We start from the raw sequence: 19,116 nt of genomic DNA on the forward strand, positions 1-19,116 counted from the left end.
GCCACAGAAAATAACTAAATTGAGAAAATGAAAAACTGACACATATACAGATATGTGCGTGTGTTTGTATCACTTAGTCCGTGAAAGTCCAAACAGGGATAGACACTTTTCCCATCCATTTTTGCTCTAAAATTTCATAGTCCATTAAACTCACACACCTATAAAGTAACAGGACCATTCTTAACTCACCATCGCTAGCACCATCTCTTTTCACGTCAACAACTGGAAAAAGTTAGTAAGGAAATCTATGAAGCCGAACCACATATACTTGTGCAAAATCTTACATGTGAGAACAAAGCATTAAATAAAAGTCACATTCCACTGATTATTACTTATTATTACACAAATTATATGGTTTAAAACAATTTTGAATACAAATATCTCCTACAACATACCTCCAAATCTTTCCAGCATATTCTGTACTTCACCCCTGTGAAAAAAAATACATCAAAAAACTTTTAATTAAGGATCCACAAAATATCATTCTTGTTTTGGAAGAAATATCACATGCCCAGTATTTTACATGCAATACTCATTGGCCAACCAAATAGACTTTTCTTAAAGTCTAAGGTGAAAATTGAGCATATTACCCCACGTCTTCAACTTTTCCTGCAGAAGTTCTCTTCTTCCCATGTTTATCAAGTGCTGGAGTCTTCCCTGAATTGACAAAAAAAAAAGAAAAAGAGTTGAAATTAAGTATGCTATTTTGGTAATTTTTAAATGGAGTAATATCTTAATTTCGAGGTTTTTTTGAGGCTTTGTGCCAAGACAAGTTTTTAAAGCAGACATATAAATGCACTACTTTCTCTGCAGGTTAGATGGAATTAAATCAGGATCCAAGACCATTTTATGGGAACAATTTTGCAAGTCTTCCTGTGTTAATGTCATAATAATCTATGTACTGTTTATCAGACATCAGGCGAAAGATGCTATAAAAGCTTCACTAAGTCTGAATAAGAAACATGAGGTACATGAAAATAAATGCAGGACATGGTCACTGCCCAACAGCATTAGCTATACAGTACCTTCCATGACATCCTCCTCTGAACCACTCGGATGTTTTTTATCTGCTTTCTCAAAGTCACAGGCTCTTATAACCTGATCCTCCATGAATGTCTTCCCAGATTTCCCGGTATGTTTTCTTCCAGAGGGCACCATTTTTTGATGTTTTCTGATTAAAAAAAAAAAAAAAAAAAAAAAAATCAAACCTGCTGAATCCAAAGACCCCATTTAAATAAACTGGCAAATTTCAAAATGACAGATATCAAATAAAGATGATTTTAGTTGAATACCACTTTAGGAGTCTCTTCATTTATGCTGTTGGACCAAAAGTTAACAGAAGATAATGACTGCGTCGCCCCTGACGCCGGCGGTGGTTCGCCTCTGAGGACTGGGAGGGCGGCGGAATCCTAGCCCGGCCAGGCTCTGGCTAAATCGGGGCAAATCTAGATCCAGCTGACTTCAGTCACAATGTGAAAATCGTAATTACTGACAGGATGGATCTCGAGCCCGCCCCAAAGAAGTTGCCAGCAACAGAAATACAACATAAAACGTTCTGCGTCCTGGGCCGCAGAAAATAACGTCCAGTAAGATTTCCACGACCCAGGCCTCGAGGCCTGGCTTCATCTAAATGGTTTCTGCGGGGTGTGGGCGCGCTGACGAGGGCCCACCCTCCTCGCCTGCTGTCAACCTGTCCACCCGCCCAGTGTCGCGTCCAGTCCCGAGGCAGCGCAGCTAGCGCCTTTCCGCCCACTCACGGCCCTGCCCGCAGGGAGCTGTACTGCCTTCAAATTCCTGTCAGGGGCCCCAGGGAGCCCCAGCGGGTAAGATTTACCTCACAGGTCGAGAATAACCCCTGGCTCACATTCCCGCGCGGGACAAACGCTCCCCTCCTCACACCTGAAAAACACCCCAATGGCCGACGACCACAGTTATACGCCTCAGTACAGGAGTCCCCGCCGCTCCCGCCTCCCCTTGCCCCACCACCTCAAACTTGACGTCTTAACAGCCTCGACGCTATTCCGAAGCAGGTCAGAATTCTCGTGGAAGAAAAGCCGGCCTCGCCTCGTCCGGGAGGGAGCGTCTCTGATTGGCCGGCAGGAGGGCGCATGCGTACAGCGGCCCCGGGGGCTCCGCTCCCTCGGACGCCACGCCCAACGAGAGTGCCGACCCAGAGCACCTTGCAGGCAGCATCTATGGCTAGTACCCCTGAAGCGAGGCACTTTCCAGTTTCTTTTTGTAATTTAAGTTGAAAATTTTCACAATATTGTAATAATAATGTTGGCAAAGAATATAAAGAACACACAACTTAATTTGTGAAGTACAGTTTTACCAGAGCCTATTGCATCTCCTCAGGGAGTCCTTTCCCTCCCATCCCCCCATGCCCTACTCAGAGATTTTTTTTTTTAATTATCTTGAATTTTGTGTTAATCATTGGACCCTCCCATTTTCTAAGTTTTGTTACCGCATGTATGTGCCCTGAAACAACTCTGCTTAGTTCTGTTTGTGTTTGGGTAGTATAGAAAGTTGTACCATATTCTATGTAGTATTCTGTCATTCGCTTTTTAAACTTAACATTATGTCACTAAGAGAATCTAGATTACATGTAGCCATAGTTCTTTCATTTTCACTGCTGCAAAATATCCCATTGTGCCTCTATTCCACCATTTATTCACTTATTTTCTTGTCTGTGGACATGTGGGTTATTTTCAGATTACAGCCTGTATAAACAATGATACTATGAATATTCTAATCTCCTGCATATATGCTAAAGTTTTTACAGAGTATCTGGGTGTGAAGTTCTCGGTATAGGCTAGATGATGTAAAAGCCAAATTGGTTTCAAATTTATACCCCCACCAACAGTGAGTTCCCATTGTTCAATGCACTCATCATCACTTGGTATAGTCAGATTTCTTAATTTTGCCATTCTAGTGGGTGTAAAAGGATATTTCTTTAGGGTCTGCTTTTGTATTTCTCCAATCACTCACAAGATTAAGCTCTTGTTATGCTTATTGGCCATTTGCATTTCCTTTTCCTTAAAATATCTATTTGGGTTTCTGGCTCATTTTTCAATTGGGTTATGTGTTTCTTATTGATTTGTAGCTCTTTATATATGGGAGTGGTGTTAATATTTATGACTGCTTTCTGTATCTTTTTAAATGAATTTATTTTTATCCTGAAGTCATAAAAATACAAAAGTTTTAAGGTTTTATTTTTCATTTTTAAGCCTTTGTTCATCGAGAATTTATTTTTGTGCCTGGTGACAGGTAGGGTCCAATTACTTCCCCCCACCCCGCACTCCGCCCCTTACTGTGGAAACCAGTTTATTGAATAGTGCATGCTTTCCCTTTAACAGCTACGTCATCTGTCATGTTTCTGTATGTTCTTGAGTCTGCTTCCCTAGCCTGTTCCACTGGTCAGTTTGCCTATTCCTGTGCCAAAGTCAGTTTTCATCATTCCAGCTTTATTAAAGGTTTGGCAACTAAGAGGGCAAGTCACACCTTATTTTTTCTTCAGAAGTATCCTGTGTATTCTTGAACTTTTGCTTTTCTAGTAAATTTTAGAATCAGTTTTGCAAGTTCCAGGAAAAAAATCAAAACAAAACAACCTACTGGATTTTAATTGGGACGGCAATAAATCTATACATCAATTTGGAGAGAACTGAGTCTTCCGATTCTTGAACGTAGCATATTTTCCATTTATTTAGAACTTCTTTAATATAATTCAATAAAGTTAATTTCTTTTCTCTGTGTAGAGTGTGCACTTTTATTAGATTTATTTATAAATAACTTATATTTTGTCTCTTTTTTTCAAATTGTTATATAATTTTGTTCTAATTGGTATATAAATATCCAATTGATTTCTGATATGGGTCTTATTTCTTTTTAAATCCACATTTTAAAAGTTTATTTATCTGCTTATACACAACATTGTTCCAGAAAGGGTTAAAGGTGGCTTAAAAGACTCCATAAAATACACCAAGGAATTAGTAATAGAAGAACCAGGAATGAAACGTATGCAAAATGCTTACATAATCCTACTCGTTTACTCTGGGTGGACCATAAATTTGGCTCTAAGTTTTCAGCAGGCAGTCAGAAAAGGAAACTTAGTTACATCGTTTACAGTGTTCATAAAGCAAAAACAAACCAGTTACCCAAGCAAAGCACTGTTATTCCTGATACTAAGACCAGAAAGAAATTTCTCGAGAGGCTTCATCAAGAGGTCAGTGTATGATGTAATTAATAATCAGTGTTCTCAGTAGCAACCTAATGGGAGACACAAAGATGAATTTCACAGGGCTCTTTCTTCAATACAGGCAGATGGCATCACATCAACTTGAAAATCAGGGAAAGCAATTTTATCATGAGTTTGGGGGTTGATGAGGGGAACACAATATGATATGGTCAAGGTACTCAGCTCTTTGCTCTGCTCAACAAAACCAAAGATACATTTTGGAACAACAGAGTTGATTCCAGTACCCAGAATGTCTCCGGAGAAGTCCTGAAACCCTTAAAATTCTATGCAACATTTTCTGAATAGGTGCTTTTATTCTTCTTGCCAGAGAAAACATAGTTTATCAGATACACTGTACTCAGCGTACCCAGGTGATACATATAAATTAGGAACCATTTCTTTTGACAATCTAGAGAATTAGACTACAAATCATTCATGCTATTCAGATACTTATGTTTTCTTCTTATAGCCTAGCTTATTTTTCCTCTGCAAAAAGAACCTTTTTTATTTCCATGTGGTGCCACAGCTTGGGTGAAGGTTTCAGGGTGGTTAAAAAAGGTTGCCTCCTGGCTGGAGGAAGGGGCTCGGGCAGAGATCTCGAGGCGGGGGAAGGCAGGGGGGTCTCGCAGAGGCCGCCGGGCTCTGGAGGCTCCTAGTTGCGCTGGCAGGAGAGCCCTTCGAAGAGATACTCGCCCAGTTCGGCCTGGGGGCCCGGCCAGACTGCGCAGGTCTGTCAGGTGCACGCCCATCTTCTTGAGGAGCTTCTTGATGAGCTCCTCCTGCAGGAAGCGGCTCTCCAGGAGCTCGCAGAGCCGGGCGCGTGCGCTCGCAGAACCCGGGGCCTGCGGATCCAAGACCGCCCGGTCCAGGCTCCTCTCCAGGGCCGTGGCGGCCTCCGTGGCGCCCACGCTGGCGCCCCACTCCTCCGGGGACGGCTCCTGCCCGTCCTGGAGCGGGGCGCGGCCGCCCCACTGCTTCCGCATCTTCAAGAGAGAAGCTGGGCGCCCTTGCGCTTCTCCATAGACAGCTCCCGGAGGAAGCGGCCCACGCCCCACGCCTTCGAAGCAGAAGCGCAGAGAGAGGTAAGTGGACGAGGCCCGAGGTGCAGGTTGGTCAGGCGGCTGACGGCGGCCTCCACCTCGGTGGAAGCACTCTGCTGGATGGGGGGTCACGGTGAGTCAGCAGTGAGGAGGACTTCCCCGTAAAGTGTGTTGTGAGGATGGACCCGGAAGCAGGCACCTGGGTCTTCTTCTCTCCAGCAACTTGCTAAACACTTTTATTACTTCCAATAATTTGTAGAGTCTGGGATCTTATAATAATATCATCTGTAAATAATGACATTCTCGTGTCTTTGTAGTTCGTAGGCCTTTTTTCATTTTCTGCCAGCACCGATTAGGATTTTTAGTACGAAGATGAATAAAAGCATGGATACTAGACATTTTTCCTAATTTTAAAGGGCATGTTTCTAAAGTTTCTATTAACAGTGATGATACTGAAACCGTGGGTTAAATCCATTTCACCTGCCGTCACTAATCAAGGTCGTTTTAAGATTTGCCTGACCTCCAAGCTGCACTTAGCCTAGACAAGAAGGTGTTTGCCTAAGTTGTTTTCCAGCTGCTATAGCTTGAGCTGAGCTAGGTAAGTCCGGATAGGACCACCCACCCTTCAGCTGGGCATTCCAAAGTGTCTGCTTGGTGATCTTTTGACATCAAAGGGCTAAAAACTCTACCCTCAGAACATGCAGAGGCCCGGAGCCTAGTTAAACCTGCTCAGGATGTCAGTTACCACACCTTTTTCCAATCACCTTTCCCCACACTCCCCATGCCTTGGACCGCCCTGCTTCTTTATTCCTTATCCCATAAATACCCCGAGCCCCCTTGCCTCGGCAGGCAGAGCTCAGATTGGTTCTCCTGTCTCCTCGCTTCCCTGTCTTCTGAATAAATACCCTCTTTGCTGCAAACCTCGGCATCTCAGTGTTTCATCTTGCTGGGCGTCAGGCGAGACAAACCTGGTTCGGTAACATATACCATGTGTGTGATTTTGGTAGTTGCCCTTCTTGAAAGCTTAGCTTCTATTTTTAGTTTGCTAAGAGTTTTTTGTTTGCTTGTTTGTTTTATTTTGTTTTTTTAAAATGATGAATAAGTGTTGCATTTTATTAAATTCTTTTCTGTATCTATTGAAACGATCTTTTCTCTTTAATTTGTTAATGTAGTGAAGAAAATGTACATCATCTCCTAATGTTAAACCAAATCTACATTCCTGTGACAAACCCAAGTTGATCACGATGTACTAACTTTTTAAGCACATTGCTGTGTTTGGGTTGTTCAGCTTTTTGTGTCCATTTTCATGACTGAGATTGGCTTGTAATTTTCCCTTAGCCTACTGTCCTTATCTGGTTTGTAATCAAGGCTATGCACATGGCTTGCTCCCTCTTCAAGTCTTTGCTCAAATGTTACTGTTCATCTCAATGAGGCCTTCTGTGCCTCCGTTTTTAGATATTGTAATTGTAAACTCAGCACCTTTATTTCTCTTCTTTCCCAAGTCTCCTTCCCCAGCTACCTTTTTCCTACCACTTACTGCTTTCTGTTGTATGTAATTTGATCATTAACCCCAAATGTTTGAAATTCTTTTGTGAAACTGTCTGAACCTAGTGACATCATTGGAGTAGTTCCTTGAAAGTTTTCTTTTTTATCTTTATTTTTTAAACATCTTTATTGGAGTATAATTGCTTTACAGTGGTGTGTTAGTTTCTGCTTTATAACAAAGTGAATCAGCTGTACATATACATATATCCCCATATCTCCTCCCTCTTGCATGTCCCTCCCACCCTCCCTATCCCACCCCTCTAGGTGGTCACAAAGCACGGAGCTGATCTCCCTGTGCTATGTGGCTGTTTCCCACTAGCTATCTGTTTTACATTTGGTAGTGTATATATGTCCATGCCACTGTCTCACTTCGTCCCATTTTACCCTTCCCCCTCCCCGTGTCTTCAAGTCCATTCTCTATGTTTGCGTCTTTATTCCTGTCCTGTCCCTAGGTTCTTCAGAACCTTTTTTTTTTTTTTTCAGATTCCATATATATGTGTTAGCATAACACAGATAACTCAGTTTCGTTTCTTTTTATGGCTGAGTAATATTCCATTGTATATATGTACCACATCTTCTTTATCCACTCATCTGTTGATGGACACTTAGGTTGCTTCCATGTCCTGGCTATTGTAAATAGTGCTGCAGTGAACATTGTGGTACATGACTCTTTTTGAATTATGGTTTTCTCAGGGTATATGCCCAGTAGTGGGATTACTGGGTCGTATGGTAGTTCTCTTGATAGTGTTCTTGAGTTTTAACTTTCTTCTGTAGAAATTGGTCTTTTTAAGCATTTGTCTCTATTGGGGTCAACTATAGTAAACTTTTGTCTAAGGAATCCTCTATTTCATTTAGTTTTATAAACTTACCTGCATAGAGATGTATACAGTAGTCTCCTTTGATTTTTTTAATTCTTCTGCATTAATAGGTATTTCCCCTATGCCTGTCTCTTTCCTTCCTTCCTTCCTTTGGAGTTGGGTTGATTCTCCCCCCTCGCCCCCCAATTTCTAAGCACTTTGTGGACAGGGTTTCTAGTTCAAGAGCACCTTCTTCTGTCAGTATAATGAAGTGCAGTTTTTTTTAAGCAGTAATGGAGTTGGGGTGAGGAGGATAAGTCGATGTGTCTTGTTTCACTTTTGTTTTTGCAGGACCTTTAACTTTTCCTCTCTTGTCTTTCTTTCTCATAGCTCCAAGAGGCACCACCTCCTTTTTTTCCCCTAATATTTATATTTATGTGTTTATTTTGGCTGCTCCGGGTCTTAGTTGCTGCATGAAGGATCTTCCTTGCAGCATGCGGACTTCTTAGTTGTGGCATGAGGGCTTCTTAGTTGCAACATGCAAACTCTTTGTTGCGGCATGCATGTGGGATCTAGTTCTCCAACCAGGGATCGAACCCCGGCCTCCTGCACTGGGAGCACAGTGTCTTACCCGCTGGACCCCCAGGAAAGTCCCAGGCGCCACCTCTTATCTGATTCTTCTCCAGAAAAAATGTTTCTTTAAGGCTGCCACCACTATTGGTCCTGCTTTCTTTCAAAACCCAGCCAGTACTGTAAACTACCAAGTCCCTGGCCTGTCTTCCTTGTTTTAATTCTTAGTAGTATTACAATTTTCGTTCTGGGAGTTATTTTATCTTTACTTCATCTAGGTCTATCTGCTCCCCAGCACTCTTTTGCCTGTAGTCTCTTAAGCTTCCCCTCCTACAGGATCATACTGTTCCCACAGGCTGACAGCAAGAGCTCTGTTAGAATTTGTTGTCTATTTGTCTACTAGGAGAAGTTCATTGTATTCTCTGTCTCCTGATAAAGTGGAAGGCGTGGGTTATGTGTGAAGTCTTACTTTTCTATTTCATTAATTTCTGCTCTTACCTTTATTACCTCCCTACTTTCTTTTATTGTTCTTTTTCTAACTTTTTATGTTAGACCATTAGGTTGTTCATTTCCGGCCTCTCTCCTTTTCCAAGATGCTCATTTAAGATGATAAATTTCCCTCTATGTATCATTTAGCTGAACCCCACAAGTTGTGATAGGCAATATTTTCATTCCCACCCACTTCTAAGTATTTTTAAGTTTCCACTATAAGTTCTTCCTTGATTCATGAGTTGCTTAATATGTGTTTTTAGGCTTTCAAACAAATTTTGTTCTTAAAATTTATTGTTGGGCTATTCTAACTGGATACCCCTATAATCTGAATCATACCTATGATTTGAAATGTGTTAACTAACACAAGGTCCATCTTAAAAAAATATTTTAGGGCTTCCCTGGTGGCGCAGTGGTTGAGAGTCCGCCTGCTGATGCAGGGGACATGGGTTCGTGCCCCGGTCCGGGAAGATCCCGCATGCCGCGGGGTGGCTGGGCCCGTGAGCCATGGCCGCTGGGCCTGTGCGTCCGGAGCCTGTGCTCCGCAACAGGAGAGGCCACAGCAGTGAGAGGCCTGCATACCTCAAAAAAAAAAAAAAAAAAATTTATCCACACTTGATAAGAATGGGTATGCTCTAATTTGGAGGTGCTGGGTTCTAGATATATCCAAGATCTATCAAACTTTTTAATTGTGTCATTCAAATCTTTTATGTCTTTGCTGATATCTTTGTCTCCTTGGTCTAGGAATAATTGAGGAATGACTGGATATGTGTTAAAATATACTCTGATAGTGGATTTATAAATTTTTTATTAATTAATTTATTTATTTTTGGCTGCATTGGGTCTTCGTTGCTGCATGTGGGCTTTTCTCTAGTTGTGGAGAGCAGGAGCTACTCTTGGTTGCAGTGCGCGGGCTTCTTATTGCGGCGGCTTATCTTAGTTGTGGAGCATGGGCTCTAGGTGCATGGGCTTCAGTAGTTGTGGCACGCGGGCTCAGTAGCTGTGGAGCATGGGCTCTAGGCATGCAGGCTCAGTAGTTGTGGTACACGGGCTTAGTTGCCCCGCGGCCTGTGGAATCTTCCCTGACCAAGGCTTGAACCCATGTCCCCTGCACTGACAGGTGGATTCTTAAATACTGCACCACCAGGGAAGTGCGGATTTATAAAATTTCCCTTACAGTTCTATGAACTTGATTTTTGTATTTTGAACCTATTTAATTAGGTGAATACAAGTTTAGAATGCATACATCTTCTGTCAGTTGAACCTTTTTTTAAAAAATATCTTTATTGGAGTTTAATTGCTTTACAATGTTGTATTAGTTTCTGCTGTATAACAAAGGGAATCAGCTATATGTATACATATATCCTCATATCGCTCCCTCTTGTGTCTCTCTCCCACTCTCCCTATCCCACCCTTCTAGGTGGTCACAAAGCACAAAGCTGACCTCCCTGTGCTATGCAGCTGCTTTCCACTATCTGTTTTACATTTGGTAGTGTATATATGTCCATGCTACTCTCTCACTTCATTCCAGCTTACCCTTCCCCCTCCCCGTGTCCTGAAATACATTCTGTACATCTGCATCTTTATTCCTGACATAGCCCTAGATTCATTAGAACCATTTTTTTTTTTTTAGATTCAATATATGTGTTAGCATACAGTATTTGTTTTCCTGTTTCTGACTTACTTCACTCTGTAAGACAGACTCTAGGCCCATCCACCTCACTACAAATCAATTTTGTTTCTTTTTATGGCTGAGTAATATTCTATGGTATATATGTGCCACATCTTCTTTATCCATTCATCCATCTATGGACACTTAGGTTTTTCCATGTCCCGGGTAGTTGTGCTGCAGTGAACATTGTGGTACATGACGCTTTTTGAATTATGGTTTTCTCAGGGTATATGCCCAGCAGTGCGATTGTTGGGTCCTATGGTAGTTCTATTTCTGGTTTTTTAAGGAACCTCTGTACTGTTCTCCATAGTGGCTGTATCAATTTACATTCCCACCAACAGTGCCAGAGAGTTCCCTTTTCTCCACACCCTCTCGAGCATTTACTGTTTGTAGATTTTTTGATGATGGCCATTCTGGCTGGTGGAGGTGATACCTCATTGTAGTTTTGCTTTGCATTTCTTTAATGATTAGTGATGTTGAGCATCCTTTCATGTGTTTGTTGGCAATCTGTATATCTTCTTTGGAGAAATGTCCATTTAGGTCTTCTGCCCATTTTTGGATTGGGTTGTTTGTTTTTTTTGATATTGAGCTGTATGAGCTGCTTGTATATTTTGGAGATTAATGCTTTGTCAGTTGCTTCATTTGCAAATATTTTCTCCCATTCTGAGGGTTGTGTTTTGGTCTTGTTTATGGTTTCCTTTGCTGTGCAGAAGCTTTTAAGTTTCATTAGGTCCCATTTGTTTATTTTTGTTTTTATTTCCATTTCTCTAGGAGGGGGGTCAAAAAGGATCTGGCTGTAATTTATGTCGTAGAGTGTTCTGCTTATGTTTTCCTCTAAGAGTTTGATAGTTTCTGGCCTTAGATATAGGTCTTTAATCCATTTTGAGTTTATTTTTGTGTTTGGTGTGAGGGAGTGTTCTAATTTCATTCTTTTGCATGTAGCTGTCCAGTATTTTCAGCACCACTTATTGAAGAGGCTGTCTTTTCTCCATTGTATATTCTTGTTTCCTTTATCAAAAATAAGGTAACCATATGTGCATAGGTTTATCTCTGGGCTTTCTATCCTGTTCCATTGATCTATATTTCTTTTTTTGTGCCAGTACCATACTGTCTTGATTACTGTAGCTTTGCAGTATAGTCGGAAGTCAGGGAGCCTGATTCCTCTAACTCCGTTTTTCTTTCTCAAGATTGCTTTGGCTATTTGAGGTCTTTTGTGTTTCCATACAAATTGAAATTTTTTGTTCTAGTTCTGTGAAAAATGCCAGTGGTAGTTTGATAGGGATTGCATTGAATCTGTAGATTGCTTTGGGTAGTAAAGTCATTTTCACATTGTTGATTCTTCCAATCCAAGAACATGGTTTATCTCTCCATCTGTTTGTATCATCTTTAATTTCTTTCATCAGTGTCTTATAGTTTTCTGCATACAGGTCTTTTGTCTCCTTACGTAGGTTTATTCCTAGATATTTTATTCTTTTTGTTGCACTGGTAAATGGGAGTGTTTCCTTAATTTCTCTTTCAGATTTTTCATCATTAGTGTATAGGAATGCAAGAGATTTCTGTGCATTAATTTTGTATCCTACTACTTTACCAAATTCATTGATTAGCTCTAGTAGTTTTCTGGTAGCATTTTTAGGATTCTCTATGTATATAGTATCATGTCATCTGCAAACAGTGACAGCTTTACTTCTTCTTTTCCAATTTGGATTCCTTTTATTTCTTTTTCTTCTCTGATTGCTGTGGCTAAACCTTCCAAAACAATGTTGAATAATAGTGGTGAGAGTGGGCAACATTGTATTGTTCCTGATCTTTGTGGAAATGGTTTCAGTTTTTCACCATTGAGGACAATGTTTGCTGTGGGTTTGTCATATATGGCCTTTATTATGTTGAGATAAGTTCCCTCTATGCTTACTTTCTGGAGGGTTTTTATCATAAATGGGTGTTGAATTTTGTCAAAAGCTTTTTCTGCATCTATTGAGATGATCATATGGTTTTTATCCTTCAGTTTGTTAATATGGTGTATCACATTGATTGATTTGTGTATATTGAAGAATCCTTGCATTCCTGGGATAAACCCCACTTGATCATGGTATATGATCCTTTTAATGTGCTCTTGGATTCTGTTTGCTAGTATTTTGTTGAGGATTTTTGCATCTATGTTCATCAGTGATTTTGGCCTGTAGTTTTCTTTCTTTGTGACAACCTTGTCTGGTTTGGGAATCAAGGTGATGGTGGCCTCGTAGAATTAATTTGGGAGTGTTCCTCCCTCTGCTATATTTTGGAAGAATTTGAAAAGGATAGGTGTTAGCTCATCTCTAAATGTTTGATAGAATTCTCCTGTGAAGCCGTGTGGTGCTGGACTTTAGTTTGTTGGAAGATTTTTAATCACAGTTTCAATTTCAGTGCTTGTGATTCGTTTGTTTATATTTTCTGTTTCTTCCTGGTTCAGTCTTTGGAAGGTTGTGCTTTTCTAGTATTTGTCCATTTCTTCCAGGTTGTCCATTTTATAGGCACATAATTGCTTGTAGTAATCTCTCTTGATCCTTTGTATTTCTGCAGTGTCAGTTGTTACTTCTCCTTTTTCATTTCTAATTCTGTTGATTTGAGTCTTCTCCCTTTTTCTTTTTGATGAGTCTGGGTAATGGCTTATCACTTTTGTTTATCTTTTCAAAGAAACAGCTTTTAGTTTTATTGATCTTTGCTATTGTTTCCTTCATTTCTTTTACATTTATTTCTGATCTGATCTTTATTATTTCTTTCCTTCTGCTAACTTTGGGGGTTTTTTTTGTTGTTGTTCTTTCTCTAATTGCTTTAGATTTAATGTTAGGTTGTTTATTTGAGATTTTTCTTGTTTCCTGAGGTAGGATTGTATTGCTGTTAACTTTCCTCTTAGAACTTCTTTTGCTGCATCCCATAGGTTTTGGGTCGTTGTGTTTTCATTGTAATTTGTTTCTAGGCATTTTTTTTTTTTTTTTTTTTTTGTACACGGGGCTCTCACTGTTGTGGCTCCGGATGCGCAGGCTCAGCGGCCATGTCTCACAGGCCCAGCCACTCTGCGGCATGTGTGATCTTCCCCGACCAGGGCATGAACCCGCGTCCCCTGCATCGGCAGGCGGACTCTCAACCACTGCGCCACCAGGGAAGCCCTCTAGGTATTTTTTGATTTCCTCTTTGATGTCTTCAGTGATCTCTTGGTTATTTAGTAGCGTATTGTTTAGCCTCCCTGTGTTTGTATTTTTTACAGTTTTTTCCCTGTAATTGATATCTAGTCTCATAGCATTGTGGTTGGAAAAGATACTTGAGATGATTTCAGTTTTCTTAAATTTACCAAGGCTTGATTTGTGACCCAAGGTATGATCTATCCTGGGGAATGTTCCATGTGCACTTGAGAAGGAAGTGTATTCTGCTGTTTTGGGGTGGAATGTCCTATAAATATCAATTAAATCTATCTGGTCTGTTCTGTCATTTAAAGCTTGTGTTTCCTTATTTATTTTCATTTTGGATTATATGTCCATTGGTGAATGTTGGGTGTTAAAGTCCCCTGCTATGATTGCGTTACTGTTGATTTCCCCTTTTATGGCTGTTAGCATTTGCCTTATGTATTGTGGTGCTCCTATGTTGGGTGCATAAATATTTACAATTGTTATATCTTCTTCTTGGATTGTTCCCTTGATCATTATGTAGTGTCCTTCCTTGTCTCTTGTCACATTCTTTATTTTAGTCTATTTTATCTGATATGAGTACTGCTACTCCAGCTTTCTTTTGACTTCCATTTGCATGGAATATCTTTTTCCATCCCCTCACTTGCAGTCTGTATGTGTCCCTAGGTCTGAAGTGGGTCTCTTGTAGACAGCATATATACGGGTCCTGTTTTTGTATCCATTCAGCCAATCTGTGTCTTTTGGTTGGAGCATTTAATCCATTTACATTAAGGTAATTATCAATATGTATGTCCCTTTACCATTTTCTTAATTGTTTTGGGTTTGTTATTGTAGGTCTTTTCCTTCTCTTGTGTTTCCTGCCTAGAGAAGTTCCTTTAGGATTTGTTGTAAAGCTGGTTTGGTGTTACTGAACTCTCTTAACTTTTGCTTGTCTGTAAAGGTTTTAATTTCTCTGTCGAATCTGAATGAGATCCTTGCTGAGATCCTTGCTGGGTAGAGTAATCTTGGTTATAGGTTTTTCCTTTCATCGCTTTAAGTTTGTCCTGCCACTCTCTTCTGGCTTGCAGAGTTTCTGCTAAAAGATCAGCTGTTAACCTTATGAAGATTCCCTTGTATGTTATTTGTTGCCTTTCCCTTGCTGCTTTTAATATTTTTTCCTCGTATTCAATTGTTGATAGTTTGATTAATATGTGTCTTGGCATGTTTCTCCTGGATTTATCCTGTATGGGACTCTCTACACTTCCTGAACTTGATTGACTATTTCCTTTCCCATTTTAGGGAAGTTTTCAACTATAATATCTTCAGATATTTTCTTCGGGCCTTTCTTTTTCTCTTCTTTTTTTGGGACCCCTATAATTCAAATGTTGGTGCATTTAATGTTGTCCCAGAGGTCTCTGAGACTGTCCTCAATTCTTTTCATTCTTTTTTCTTTATTCTGCTCTGCAGTAGTTATTTCCACTATTTTATCTTCCAGGTCACTTATCTGTTTTTCTCCCACAGTTATTCTGCCATTGATTCCTTCTAGAGAATTTTAAATTTCATTTATTGTGTTGTTCATCATTGTTTCTTTGCTTTTGTTCTTCTAGGCCCTTGTTAAATGTTTCTTGTATTTTCTCCATTCTATTTCCAAGATTTTGGATCATCTTTACTATCATCATTCTGAATTCTTTTTCAGGTAGACTGCCTATTTCCTCTTCATTTGTTTGGTCTGGTGGTGTTTTTTTACCTTGCTCCTTTATCTGCTGCATATTTCTCTGTCTTCTCATTTTGCTTATCTTACTGTGTTTGGGGTCTCCTTTTTTCAGGCTGCACGTTCGTAGTTCCCATTGTTTTTGGTGTCTGCCCCCAGTGGGTGAGGTTGGTTCAGTGGCTGTGTAGGTTTCCTGGTGGAGGGGACTGGTACCTGTGTTCTGGTGGGTGGGGCTGGGTCTTGTTCTTATGATGGGCAGGGCTGCATCCAGCAGTGTGTTTTGGGGTGTCTGTGAACTTAGTATGATTTTAGGCAGCCTCTCTGCTAATGGGTGGGGTGGTGTTCCTGTCTTGTTAGTTGTTTGGCATGGGGTGTCCAGCACTGGAGCTTGCTGGCCTTTGGGTGGAGCTGGGTCTTAGTGTCGAGACAGAGATCTCTGGGAGAGCTCTTGCCGATTGATATTACGTGGGGCCAGGAGGTCTCTGGTGGACCAATGTCCTGAACTCGGCTCTCCCACCTGAGAGGCTCAGGCCTTACACCCGGCTGGAGCACCGTGTCAGCCACACGGCCTGGTATGTGGGGAGTTTCTTGCCTTTTGGAAGACTGAGTTCTTCTGCCATCGTTCAGTGGGTGTTCTGTAGGAGTTGTTCCACACGTAGATGTATTTTTGATGTATTTGTGGGGAGGAAGGTGATCTTTACATCTTACTCCTCCACCATCTTGAAGGTCCCCCCTGCAATAGGAGACTCCACTGAAGACACCAACCTCTGCAAGAACTAGAGATGTAGAGGCATTTTTTTCAGAGGGTTTGCAGCTTGCTTTTTTTTTTCTTTTCCTTTGTGCTTTGTCTAGTTTTACTTGTTCACAGGGTGCTTCATGTAGAGGCCTCACACCCAGCACTTCAGATCAGAGTGCCTAGTGAGAAATGGCTGTGCTGACACCTTAGCTGTGTGGGCCGGTCCCTGTCAGTTGAACCTTTAATCATTATGTAGTGATCCTAATAATGCTTTTTGTATTAAAATTCTATTTTGTGTGATATTAATAAAACTTCTCTATGTTTTTTTGTTTTGTTTAATATTTACCTAGGGCATCTTTTCCCATCCATTTACTCTCAAACTTTCCATATCCTTTTATATTCATGTGTATCCCGTAGTGCATGTGGTTTTGTTTTATGATACAATATGATAGTCTATCTTTTAACTGGTAAGTTCTGTCCGTTAACAGTTACTGTGACTAACTCACACTTCTGAGCTTCTTCCTACCATGTAGTACTTTATTTATTTTCCTTACCTTTTCTTTTTCTCTTGTGTGCTTTGTGTTGAATGGAGTGTTTTTGTTTCTGTTTTAATCTCACATTTTACCCACCTCTACTCATTCAGAAATTATATGTTCAATTTCTAACTCTTGTCGTTTAGCATTCACACTTAAAATCTAAAATTATTCAATTTCATTTTCTTTATAGAATTTTTTAAAATTAATTTATTTTTGGCTGCATTGGGTCTTCATTGCCACACGCTGACTTTCTCTAGTTGCAGTGAGTGGGGGCTACTCTTCGTTGTGGCACACGAGCTTTTCATCGTGGTGGCTTCTCTTGTTGCAGAGCACGGGCTTCAGTAGTTGTGGCATGCAGGCTCAGTAGTTGTGGCTGGCAGGCTCTAGAGCACAGGCTGAGCAGTTGTGGCACACGGGCTTAGTTGTTCCATGGCATGTGGGATCTTCCCAGACCAGGGATCAAACCCATGTCCCCTGCATTGACAGGCAGATTCTTAACCACTGTGCCACCAGGGAAGTCCTCAGTTTCATTTTGAACAGCTTTCCTTTGAACACTTTGATTCCAATCATCCCTTTCCAGTCATGATATATACACATTCCAGTGTATACATATATACACTATTGTTATCCATTATTTCTGGCTTTAATCCCTGAAGTTAGACACTATTATTATTGTAATAATATATACAGACAGTTGATAATTTACTTATATATTTGCCAATTTCTGCACTCAGAAAATACTCCTTTTTGGATCTTAGACCATCCTTCTGGCATCCTTTTCCTTCTTCCTGAAATAACATCCCTTAAAAGTTCTTTTGGTAGTAAACTCTATTTTCACATATCAGAAATTGTCCTTATTTGCCTTTTATCTTAAAATATCATTTTCTGATTTGATACTTTTTCTCAGCAGTTCAAATATATGCTTCCACTGATGCTGTTAAGAAGTCTGCTTATTGTTGCTTCATAGGTAGTTTATTAAATTGTAGTTCTTTTTTACATGATCTGAATATTCTGTCTTGCTACTATGTTTTTTAGTGTTCTGTAGTTTATTACAATGAGTCTAGGTGTGGATTCTTTTTATTTGTCCCCTTTGGTTCTTCCTGTATCTGTAGATTCAGTTGTTTCATAGAAACAAATTTTATGGACAATTCTTAGCTATTCTCTCTTCATTCTATCTCGGACTCTAATTAAATTATATTAGATCTTATTACATCCATGATATCTATAAACGTCTATCAGTTATCTGTTACTACATAGTAAACCACCCTAAAGCATAGTGGCTAAAAGCAAACACCATTTTATTTGTTTGCAATTTTATGGGTCATCGCTTTGGGCTGGTCTCACCTGTAACTCATGTGGCAGCAATCATCTGGCAGGTCTATGGGGACTGGATGATCTAATATGTCTTTACTTACATGTTTGGGGATATGCAGGCTATTGGCTACGGTGCTTCAGTTCTCCTCTAAGTGGGCTCTCCAAGAGGCTGGCTCAGGCCCATTCACATTAAGGTTTCAAGGTTCCAACTGAAGCCAAAAGAGGGCAAGCCCAAAGTACAAACAGTTTTTAAGCCTCTGCTTGTGATGTGTTCCATGTGCCAAAGCTATTCAAATAGCAAAGCCAGCTTTAAAGAGTGGAGAAATAAATTCCAGTAAATTGGTGGGAGGAACAGCATAGTCACAGTGCAAAAGTCTGTGCGTACAGGGACAGGAGGGATTATTGTGGCCATCTTTACAAATAAGCTATCACAAATCTCTTTCATGGGAATTCCCTGGTGGTCCAGTGGTTAGGACTCCGTGCTTTCACTGCTGAGGGTCTGGGTTCAGTCCCTGGTTGGAGAACTAAGACCCTTACAAGCCGCACTGTGCAGCCAAAAACAAACAAACAAAAAAAAACAAAGGCAAAACAAATCTCTTTCATATTTTGCACCTCCCTGTATCTCTGCTGAGATGTGTGTATTTATTTTTGGTTAGTCACTATGTGAAATGCAGCCAAATGCAATTCTGAACAATATAGAGGTAATAACTGAAATTCATTATTTTACCTAGTTTGCATTAGCTAAAATGGACTCTTGCTGGGAGAAATCCAAGCACATATAATGACTCAAAAATTTTATTTCTTCTGTAACAGTGCTGGGCAAGTGAATAGGCCCTTGAGCCAGTTTGCATCCATGTGGTCAGTCAGGGACCGAAGCTGATAGAAACTGCCGTCTTCAACATGTGACTTGCAAGTTTGCCCTAGAGGTGGTCTCCATACCCTTTTCCCCTTCTAACTGGCAGGGATGGAGGTTTTTATGGGCTAGGCTTGGAAGATGTAAGCAGTTGACACATCATTTCTGCTCACATTTTATTGGTTAGAACTTGGTTCTAACCAAGTCACCTGGTCACACCTAACAGTCAGGAAGACTGGCAAATGTTGCCAAGCTGAGGGTCCAGGAAGAGAAGAACGAGGAGTTAGGTGAGTAGCTAGCAATCACTGCTTCCTACCAAGAAGAATTCCAAAAAGAATCTTAGAAGTTAAGTATAATATTACCCAAGGAGAAACTCATTCAAATGGTTTAAAATGTGACATGGGGGCTTCCCTGGTGGCGCAGTGGTCGAGGGTCCACCTGCCGATGCAGGGGACACGGGTTCGTGCCCCGGTCCGGGAAGA

At 40.6% G+C, this 19,116-nt stretch overlaps 1 protein-coding gene and 1 pseudogene across 1 annotated transcript in view; both read right to left on the minus strand.

The window, feature by feature from the left end:
* The window catches only part of SYCP3 (synaptonemal complex protein 3), a 7,151-nt gene extending 5,225 nt beyond the window's left edge, over nt 1-1,926 (minus strand). The window contains exons 1-4 of the mRNA XM_007465352.1: nt 1,900-1,926; nt 1,026-1,171; nt 591-657; nt 396-430 (exon numbers count right to left, since the gene is read on the minus strand). Coding sequence (XP_007465414.1) covers nt 396-430; nt 591-657; nt 1,026-1,158 — 235 coding nt within the window. The 5' untranslated portion in view covers nt 1,159-1,171; nt 1,900-1,926. The remainder of the gene's footprint in view (nt 1-395; nt 431-590; nt 658-1,025; nt 1,172-1,899) is intronic.
* Nucleotides 1,927-4,886: 2,960 nt separating this feature from the next.
* LOC103086403 (ferritin light chain pseudogene) lies at nt 4,887-6,203 on the minus strand (annotated as a pseudogene).
* Nucleotides 6,204-19,116: the final 12,913 nt, after the last annotated feature.

This window comes from Lipotes vexillifer, unplaced genomic scaffold (assembly GCF_000442215.2).
Source record: "Lipotes vexillifer unplaced genomic scaffold, Lipotes_vexillifer_v1.1 scaffold141, whole genome shotgun sequence".
Taxonomy (NCBI): domain Eukaryota; kingdom Metazoa; phylum Chordata; class Mammalia; order Artiodactyla; family Lipotidae; genus Lipotes; species Lipotes vexillifer.